The sequence below is a fragment of the Barbatula barbatula genome, assembly GCF_947034865.1.
Source record: "Barbatula barbatula genome assembly, chromosome: 2".
NCBI classification, from domain to species: Eukaryota; Metazoa; Chordata; class Actinopteri; order Cypriniformes; family Nemacheilidae; genus Barbatula; species Barbatula barbatula.
In genome coordinates this window covers 25,829,130-25,839,943 of record NC_136767.1, presented here as the reverse complement: position 1 = coordinate 25,839,943, position 10,814 = coordinate 25,829,130, and the positions used below count along the sequence as shown (strand labels likewise).

General features: G+C 39.4%; 1 protein-coding gene across 1 annotated transcript in view; it reads left to right on the top strand.

Annotated features, from left to right (window-relative positions):
• Positions 1-359: 359 nt before the first annotated feature.
• The window catches only part of LOC306902882 (2-hydroxyacyl-CoA lyase 2-like), a gene marked incomplete at its 5' end in the record, with an annotated part of 55,092 nt that continues 44,637 nt past the window's right edge, over positions 360-10,814 (top strand). The window contains one exon of the mRNA XM_079471762.1: positions 360-392. Within this exon, the coding sequence (XP_079327888.1) occupies positions 360-392 (33 nt within the window). The remainder of the gene's footprint in view (positions 393-10,814) is intronic.

Below are 10,814 nucleotides of genomic sequence, written 5' to 3'. Positions count from 1 at the left end.
TTACAAAAAAAGAGTTTAAATCTTGGTGTGAACTATCCCTTTAGGTCCGTAGTTCTCAAACGTTTTCCTTGTTGTACAGTGCATTTTCTACCCTCCCCAAAATAAAGTCGCATAATCCTAAACTAGAATTTTAAGAAACCAAAAACATATTCAGTTATACAATGCTGAAACATAAATAATTTTGGTTATTTTTCTAGTGTTTGATTGCGTGAAAAGTATGATACAAATTCCGTGTCCCCCTGGATCAATCTTGGGGCCCCCAGTTCGAGAACCACTGCTTTAGGTCCAAAGGGTTTTTATGCTCCATATGCAACCAACACAGTTACTGTATGTATTGAATAAATTGATCATATAGAATAATGCTTCAGTTGTATAAGCATGAGCCAAAAACGGCAACAATTATTGATTTATAGCACCCGGACATGTAACTCATGGTTGATGTTTGAACTCTCTTTTTGGATGTGTGTCTTACAGAAAGGCCCTAGAGTCTTTAGGCATTCCTTGCTTCCTGGGTGGGATGTCTCGGGGCATGCTGGGAAAGAACAGTCTACTGCACATCAGACAGAACAGGAGAGATGCCTTGAAAGATGCTGATCTTGTGCTGCTGGCAGGTGAGTAACAGCGCCATCTAGTGTCTTTTTATTTTCTATGGTTTTATACTGTTCGGAATGCTTAGAAAACTAAGCTATTCTTTTTCTAGATGTCAATACATGATTTGTTTTGGTTTGTAGGCACAGTGTGTGACTTCAGATTGGGTTATGGAAGGGTGCTGAACCGACGGAGTAAAATCATTGCAGTTAACAGAGACAGAAGTCAGCTATTGAAGAACTCGGACATGTTCTGGAAACCAACAGTGGCCATTCAAGGTGAAGAAGTGCAGTTTAATTTCTTTCCTGAATACATAATGTATAATACATTAATGAAAATAAAATTCTCTGTACTATAGTATTAACTATAGTATCTAACTAGTTTTAATTCATTAACTGTAATAGGCCTATACTTAATTGAACACCCTATACCGGAGTATCTTGACATTTTACTACAGTTTACTATAGTAAATATTATAGTATACTCTACTACAGTATTTTATCATTTGGGCACATCATTTACATTACACACTTACAATCTTGTGATCAATGTTTTGTAAAGAGACTGTACTTTATTGTGTATATTTATATGTATATAAAATATGTATATCTTTTGGGACCTTTTGAAGTTTAAAAAGCTCTGCACTAAATAAACTAGAATCAAAATCCATCTGTAGTGGACATGAAATGGTAAATGCGTCACATGATTTGGGAGGGGTCGTGAGATATGTAGGAAGTGGTTATCGGGCACCTGCTCACCTGTTGTGGGTCAGGAGGGGGTGAATGGGGAGTAAGTGTAATCTTTGTTGACCAGCAATTTATTTTTGCAACATGTTTGTGGAGTAATAATTGGAGTATTGGAAAGCTTTCTGTTTTTTGTATGTATGATGTCCTTTTTGATGCGTCACAAATACAGCACTCCCAGTTTAGCCGCTCAGCGGATTACAGCTACATCATATTTGTATAACTTAAGTTATAACCTGTGTATACATACAGTACATATACACTACTAAAAAAGGGTTCTACACTGACAATTTATTTTGTTAAAACAAAAAGAAGTTAAGTTATTGGAATGGAAGCAGAGTATCAAATGTGTGCAACAACATACCAGATTGCAGCGGTGTTGTAACTAGGACAGTTTTTAAAGTTAAATTGGGTGAAACTCAGAAAAAGGACATGTTGTGGTCATCTTTCTCTCCACCAGAAATAAGACAATATTTCGCTCAAAGAGAGCTGATGTTTAATACATTTTTACATTGTGACATTATTTTATAAGTAAGCACATACATTTACCCAATGTCTCAGTGTTGTATTGGGGAAATAAGGCTTATTTTTTTCTTGTAATACTTAATTTGACAAGTACCATGTTGTAGAATTTGTTGTACTGGCTTTAATTTATGCTTATTTTATTTATATTACGTACTGTATTACAGTATGAGAATCACCATTTAGAATAATGAGAATTATTGAAACCTCCTATACAGGACCCATAACAATGAATTTTTTTGATTAATGTACTTAAAGTAGGTCACAATGTCACAATCGCAAAAATTATTTATTTAAGAAAAATATAAGTTGTATACGGTGGCCTGGACATGTTTTTTTTCTTGAAGTTCACCCATTTCCTTAAGGAGCAGCAGTGCCTTAGTGTGTCGCTTTGGAAGATCAGAAATGTTGTGGTCCTTTCAATATTTATTTCATGTTTTCCAAGCACATTAATATATGACAATGAAGGACTGATCTGTGTGTTAGTGTGGCTGCTTGTGTGATATATGCAATAGTGTTGAATCTTTTTCATTCAACGGTGTGCCTGAAACTGAAGACCATGACTTTGCAGTAACAGTTATTGTGCATGCTTACTGTATGACGGAATCAGTGGATCATCAAATTGAAGTTTAGAAACATGTTAGTTTTAATCTAAGTATTACCGTAAAATATATTTATAAGAACCTCTGGAAATAAGTAGTCTGTATTTTTTCAATCTGAGACCTTTCTATATCACAGTTCTTTTCCTCAGGTTTGTGATTCACAGAATCATTTAGGTATTGTCATATAATTCATCAAGATGTTTTGATTGCAATAAAATCACGAAAGACTCATAAACATCATTGAGAACAGCATCTTATTTCACGCCTTCTGATATTCAGAAGCTTCTGGGGCTTGTGAGTGGGCTCCCAGTGGAGAAGATGATTCTGGTAAAGGTTGCTGGACAACCTGGTCTCCTTGGTCCGGCCTCAAGCTGAGTCTCTGGAGCATTTGAAGAAGCCGCTTTAGGACCAAAGGCCTTAACCAGGATCGCTTTAAAGCTGATTTAGGTCATAACCACCAAATGTGGATTTATAATCCCGCTTACTTTCTCCTTCCTCCATAGCATTACACTACTGCAAAGGTATTTTCATCTTCAAATAATGTCAAATTAAAAGATAAGATGGCCAAAACTGTGACTTGAGCACTAAAGGGCAAACCACTAAATGTTTCCATATGTTAACACTAGTATTGACAAGAACCAACGAAGCCCAAAAAATCAGAGACAAGTGTGTGAACGTTTCTTAGTTTTAATTAATAAGCACTCCATCTTCTTCACACTTGATCTTCATTTTCATCCTCCGCAGCACCTTCTGTAAAGCACACAAACAAAACACTTTAGCAGAGAGTTAATGCACACATAATACACCAACATAAGCTGAACTTCTGAGCTTTGTTTTGAGCATTGCTAAATGGACTGTAACGTCACTCGCATTGTTTTTTCAGCATAAAGACTTTTTTTAAAGCCACTACACCCAGTCTGACTGCTTTGAAAAGGCTTCGTACGCTCGATATCTGAAAGGTGCTGATGAGCCGCTTCCCGCAGATCAGCGATCACATCAGGAAAGCTCCTCTCAAGTTCCTGCAGCTTGTCCACAGACAAGGAAAAAAGTGTGCAGGAACTTAAGGCACGAAGTTGAGCAGGCTGCTGTCCTCCCAAGAGCAAACTGATCTCTGCAAAGACATAACAGAGAAATCCAAATAGAAAAAACATTCAATATATAAGCAAGAAACTTAACTACAAGCCAAATACGTCATAACACTTTAATAGAGTACGGCATTTCTCCATCAAATGATGAAAACAAGTAGATCTACAGTAAGTCAACATAAAAAGTAGACTGGCGGTACAGTATATACTGTATGTATATTTTCTTTTAAATATACCAATGGCACACTTAAAGGTTTTTCGGTCGTTTTCCAAGTTGTCCGAATTATGTCTGAATTCTTTCACACATTCTACCAGCTTCCTGTCAAAAGTAGGAAGTTCTTGGTAAAAATGATATGATGTGTGTCTCTGTAAAGTTCAAACTGAATTAAAGCAAGTTTCTCATACACCACCTCCAAAGTACTCTCCAGACAAGAGCTCCTGCTGGAAAGACTTGATCTCCTCGTGTACCCGTCCACGCTCGATGAAGAACATCCTGTCAGCAGGACCGTTCCGTTGGATGATGATGTCGCCTGTCTGGAAGATTTCGCACTCCAGCTTCATCAGAACGGCCTCGATCAGCGTGACATCGCCACTAGCAAACAGCCATCCCTTCATCAAGTTTGGGCACATGACTTTCATAACATCCTACAGTACGAAACATGAATGTCTTTTAGCTTTGAGCTCATGAATATGCTAATTTGCTCCTACACATGAACAAAATAAACGTTTAGAAGGTATACACATTTACACTCTTTTGATCGGTCAGTGACAACATTTGACAAAATGGTATAACTGCACACATCAGTTCATATTTTAAAAAATCTAACTTTCTCAATTTGACAAACCTTTTTTAGCGATTCTTGCAGGAGGCCAAGACAGCTCCTTTTCTGTTGCCATCTGTAGCCTGCAATGGCACGCTTGCGCAATGCCTTGGGCAGATGTTCGAAGTTTTTCAGCTACAGATGTAACATATCAAATATGCCATTATATTATCTGACGTACCTTCAGTTCATTTAATAAAAATGAGCAAATGTTACAAAAGAGCACCTCTTTTACGTTCGCATTGCTAGCTGCAAATGTTGCTATCTGCCATGCAACAAGTGCAATAAACATCGATCGGCCAATCACAATACTTATGATGGCGGCCCATTGTTCTTCAATACCTACAAATCAGAGAAACACATCCATGCAAACGCCATTATTGCATCTTTTTACATCCTTTTTGAGTGCTGCTTGCTTTTACTAGGTTGTGGTAAGTTTTATTGTTAAGGATTTGGTCAAAGCCCTGAGTTCGTCTAAATGCAAGCATCGCTGAATTTAAGTATTTCGAATGCATGTTGGAAGTGTGACGTACGTGTCGGAGGGTCAGAAGCTCCACATAGTGTCCCGGTCATTTGGCAGAATGCACGAAAGAAAGAAGATGAGTACTTCTCTCCAATTGAGGCATTCTACGTAATGTGTCAAAAAAAGAATAAAACAGGCATTCAATTCACGTGACTTCTCACCATATTAAAAAACATGTACCATTTACCAGGAGGTGTTCTTGTGTGACCCAGCTATCAGGTGGAAATTCACCCAGCCCGGAGAGGAAAAACTGGATGCAGGCGTTCCAGTGCATAATAAGAAACAGCACCACTGCAACAAACAAGGCCCTAAAGAGTCTTCTCACTGCTACAAGCTGGATGTGTAAATCCTACAAGCACGTACGAAAACACCATGCAACCATTACAATCACACTCCATACAACAACAAAAATGTCTACTTTTGTATGCAAGAAACTGGCTATTCCTTACTTCTTCAAGTTCCAAGAAAAACCTGGTGAGTTTCGGGACACGGAGCAGACGTATCATGCTCAGAATCCTCACAAACATGAGGATCCTCATGATCTTTGAGGCCACCAGCGAGCTCGTGTCAACGTGATAGTTTTCCTGAAACAAATCAAATATGGTTTTATAGTAAGACGTCGAATAGTTGATATCATCAATGTGACTGATATTAATAAGGCCGAATAAGCAAACTCACCAAAATTATGATGAAGACATCCGCCGGAAACGCAGCCAGCAGGTCTGGAACAAACCACGAGCTTAGATAGTCTTTCTTTATCAGCTGAGGATCAAGAACGAGCACCTAGACGGAACAAAAAAGTGCGGACTGAAAATCTGTTTTGAATATAAAAACATAGACAGGTGCAGCTAAGTAAGATAATCATATTTACGTTGTTGTCATCAGTTAAACTGGACTATTTCTAAAAATGTGTGATTGGCATTATTAAGGCGTTCATCAGTAATCTGGCTAATGCAAAGGTTTAGTTTTCATTTCGTTTCTTGTTTTTCACCCAGAACGCTGTTACGGCTGGTTTCCTACCTGACCATGTTCCTTGAAGAATCCCATTCGAAAGTTTATCAAGATGTCAAAACAGAACACTATGTCTGAGATGACATTTAAAGATAACCAAATCTTGTGTGAGCTTTTGTGGATATCCTCAGAAAAGGCCATGTCCAAAGGGATGGCAAACAAGTTGAAAGATGTAAGGATGATCATGAACAGCAGGTATACATTTCTGCGGAAAAAAAAAAAGGCTTTGAAACACAAAATCTATTGTATGTTGCTTGGTTAGCTAATTCACTCAAAGTCCCACCGCATTCAATAATGTGTCGTTGTGTCACTCATCTTTTAGCACTGAAATAGCATCTGTAAAAGGTTTTTTCCTGTGATTATGATTTATTCATGCCTTAAAAAGGCTGAAATGTAACATTTGTACTGTATACATAGATGCTTCATTTGACGTGTGAGCAGCGTGTGCTGGTGTTGCAGAAGCAGAGCTGAAACATCAGTGATGGTTATATACTGTATGTAGTATATGCACCATCCACATCTATGCCTCACATGAAGTTGTAAACAGAGGCAGTTTCAAACAGCATTTTATTAAACCGTCTTTGGTAAATATATGGAGAAAATACTCTACAATGGATTCAAGTATTGAAATTGCACACGGTTTATCTTAAAGCGTATATAAAAACACGATTATCGATTAATCGATTGTTCAAAAGAGGGAGTTTAACTCAAATTCAATTCCTTTATGATTTTGTTTTCACATTTTCCTTCATATGCAAAGATATTTCTAGTAACAAAAAGTCCAGGGCCCTTTTCCAGTGGAAGGAATGAATGCCTTTCATGATTTAACCTCCTCAAATAAGCATTAATACAAATGATTTGTACCCCGACCCCCAAAAACACAAGATTTTGGTTAAATGTGGTGGTGCATTATTAATAAAATGAGATTTTTCCGGTTACCTGGCCCGACTCCGCGGATGTATTATACAAGTCTCTTTGTCAGACGGTTCTCTGTATTTCAATGGCATCCTTCCTGTAAACAAGTTTCAGCGAAAGGTGAAAGACGAACTCTTCTGATGCTGGTCGTGAAGCGAAGTGTACAGTTGACCGTTGCTTCCGTTGTTTTTTAAATTGCATCGAGTGAATTTGAATGATGCAGATCATCGTCATATTCATGCCGCTCCACCAGCAGCGGCTCGCCCATAGAGGGCGCTGGGGTGCCGACCTCCCTGCCAGTTTTTTATTTGTATTTAAAAAAAAAAATCTTTTAATAATCTCTCATTTTGAAAAATAATCTGTGTTAATTACATGATATTAATGGTTTTACTCTAGAATGTGTTTAGAACTCTCCAGAATGATATTTGGATGTTGGTGTAGTAGTAGTAGCCAATAGGCTGTCTTCCCTGGGCTCCAGTTCGCTCAGCCCTACAGTGCTGGAATTTAAGCCAATAGTTCCCCGGTTGCTAGGCAAAAAAGTTTATATTTCGCCAATCATCGTCGTGTAATTTTAAGGTTTAGGGGCTCTGAAAATATCGCCTGTAGTACCAAGATTAGTGATGGGCGATACCACATTTTTTTGATGCGATACGATACCGATATTTTTTCTTTAAATTTAAGCGATACTGATACCGATACCGATACTGCTATCATTTTTAAAGTGTATGAGAATTTTTCATTTTTATAATAGAATATAATTACAATTAAAGACAAATTACGACTTGTACTGGCCATTAATAACATATTTATTATAAAAGGTTAATTTAACAAAAAATTTAAATGTTTAAACCACATTCTTCCAAAAATTATGATGAAATAACGTAAATCCTAAAAACATTAACTGTGCATTTTTTCACTGTCATTTTAAACAGGCCATTTTTCTTGAACTGTGTAACGGTCACCAGCTGGAGTGCCCTTGAAAACCACCAGAGGGCACTCCACATCAAACTTATCATTCACTCACAGACTACATTTCCCATAACGCACTACCCGGACTCATCAGCACTGATTTCACACACACCTGCATATCATTCACATTCACTCTATATATACCATGTGCACTTATTCACTCACTGCGAAGTCTTGTTAGCCTGTCTGCATTTCTGAGCGTTACCTGTGTCTATTCCCTGTCTTCTGGATTTGTGCCTTGTTCCCTGATTACCCTTTTGCCTCTGGTCCCTGCTTGTTTTGGTTTGTCTCTTTGTTTGGTTTGTTGCTTTGTTTGAACTGCCTGCCTGTGTATGACCCCTGCCCGTTATTTGGATTACGCCTTCGGATTACCCCCTAATAAAGCTGCAAGTGGATCTCACCTCTAAGTCTCGGAGCAGTTTCATGACAAACTGTTACACTTACTGTACAGAACTATTACTGAACTGTACTGAAGTTTCCTATCGCAAACTTTCATTTGTGTGCGCGCACAAACACACTTATTTTTATTTGCCTATTTGTACCAAGTGACAAGGGATTACACGTAATAGGTTAACTAATGACCAGCTCTTTGTACCTGGATACTTTTTGCCTCCCTGGAAAGTCTCCTGTAACGTCTTTTGTCGGACAGATGAAGACTGGGCAGAGGAAGACTGGGCACGGGCAGCTTGGTTTCGTTCAACCTCTTTATAAGTTTCAGGGTGTGTCGTTTGTAAATGTTTAAAAAGGTTGCTAGTATTATTGCTGTGTGCCACTTTTTTATCACATATATTGCATCGTGCAATATTGTAGAAAAATAGCACCACACCACGCTACTTTTCCTCTCTGCCATCGTGCCGCTCTGTTTAAAATGAATGCGTCGTCCACGTGACCACACAACTCGCGCTGCACCATCAAAATACACCCGCAGTGCATGCGGGTATGACATCAATTACGTATGGGTAAAGTCCACTACGTCATCGCGCTACAGACTGCACGCACGCACGCACAGCCGGCTGGAAAGTTTTAACATTATAAACACCGTCACCGATTGACATAAACACTGCACAGCTTTGATAACATTTAGTCATGCCTTAATTAAGATATCGATACTTTATATGAAATATCGATACCTAAACAGTAGCTTTCGAGTATCGATATATCGATACTATAGCATCGATGTGCACATCCCTAACCAAGATTAGAGCAGTGCACCACTTTTTACCTTTTACCTCAGAGCGGAGTGCGAGTGCAGTATGGCGGCGCCGGCGACGTTGAATATCAATAATGTAGTCGTGGGAGTTAATCTTGCCCCAAATTCAGTTAAATCTCTACACCTGTATCCATTCGAAAGAAGAACATTAGCGGAAAAACTAATTGTAAAAGAACTCGGACCAGACAAGCCAGAAGTGAATATAACGCAAAAGGCGCGAGAAAAGGAGAAAACCTACAAGAGAACCTTTTCCCGAGGTTGGTTCGATCGAAAGGTTTGGCTTACTAGCTGTGGTTACGCCAATGCAATCTTTTGCTTCCCTTGCTTACTGTTTAAAACAAGTGCTTGTGATAGCTCGTGGACACAGACAGGGGTGACAGACCTGAAACATATGTCAGAACGCATTAAGAAACATGAACGGGCAAGAGTGCATATGGACAACTCTGTGAAGCTAGCCATGCTAGGCCGAATTAGTATAGCCACACAGCTAGATGAGGGACACCGCATTGCCATAAGAAGGCACAACGAGGAGGTGGACAGGAATCGGCATATTTTGTCAAAGATCATTGATGCCGTGAAATGTTGTGGTGCCTTTGAACTTGCTTTGCGTGGTCACGATGAGAGTGACGCATCAGAAAACCCTGGCATTTTCCTGGGTCTAATTGATCTTATGGCCTCAATCGACTGTGAGTTGGAGGTGCACCTGGAGAACGCCACTGTTTTTAAAGGCACTTCGAAGACCGTGCAAAATGAACTGTTAGACTGCGCATGTTGTCAGTTCTCAGAGACCGCATTCTGGAAGAGGTGAAACAGTCGGACTATATTGCCATTCAGGCAGACGAGACAACCGACATCTGCACTCATTGTCAGCTTGTGCTTGTGCTACGGTACATAGATGGCCACAACAACATTCAACAACGTTTTTTTGAGTTTATCGCGCTTCCAAATGCGACTGCTGATACGATTGCCACTGCATTATTGGAAAGGCTGAGCACCATCCTTCCTGCGGGACAAGAGAGAAAATTAATTGCCCAGGCCTATGATGGTGCCGCAGTGATGAGGGGTGCTACAGGTGGAGTGCAGCGTATAGTGCAAGACGTCTACGGGAGTGCATACTACGTTCACTGTTATGCGCATCAGTTGAACCTCATTATGCAGCAGGCAACATCCCAAAGATCGGGCAGTTTTTTTCAGACATTGGGGGGTTTTCTACATTTTTTTCCAAGTCATTCAAACGAACGGCAGTGCTGGATGAAGTGGTGGCACACAGACTTCCAGGTGCTTCAACAACGCGATAGAACTTCCACAGTCGTGCTGTTAACACAGTTTACGAGCACAAAGATGAACTGGTTAAGTGCTTCCAAACCATTCGAGACAGAGGAGACTTTGATGCCATATCGAAGAGAGAGGCCGGGGGTTGTATGAGAATGTTGGAAGATGAGGTTTTCTGTTTCATCCTGGCGTTATTCCACAAAATCATGCCACATGTAGACATGCTGTTTAACCATCTGCAGAAGAGGAACATAGACTCTGTCTTCATCGCAGGGATCACCCAGAGGTTCACTCACAGCATACAGGTGATCAGGTAGGCTATGATTTTGCATATTGGCTAAAAACATGCTTATGCAGCCTAAACAATAAAAACATAAATCCACATGGCTTAGCACAACAGAACCTATCATAAATATTACAATTTCGCCACCATGTTAGACTAGTGAATTTATTTGTGATGAATCTAGATAACATTGACTAGGCCCAACACAACAATAGCACATATTTTAATACAGATTTATTAAAATTATGTTTATATCTCCAGCAAGTTGGT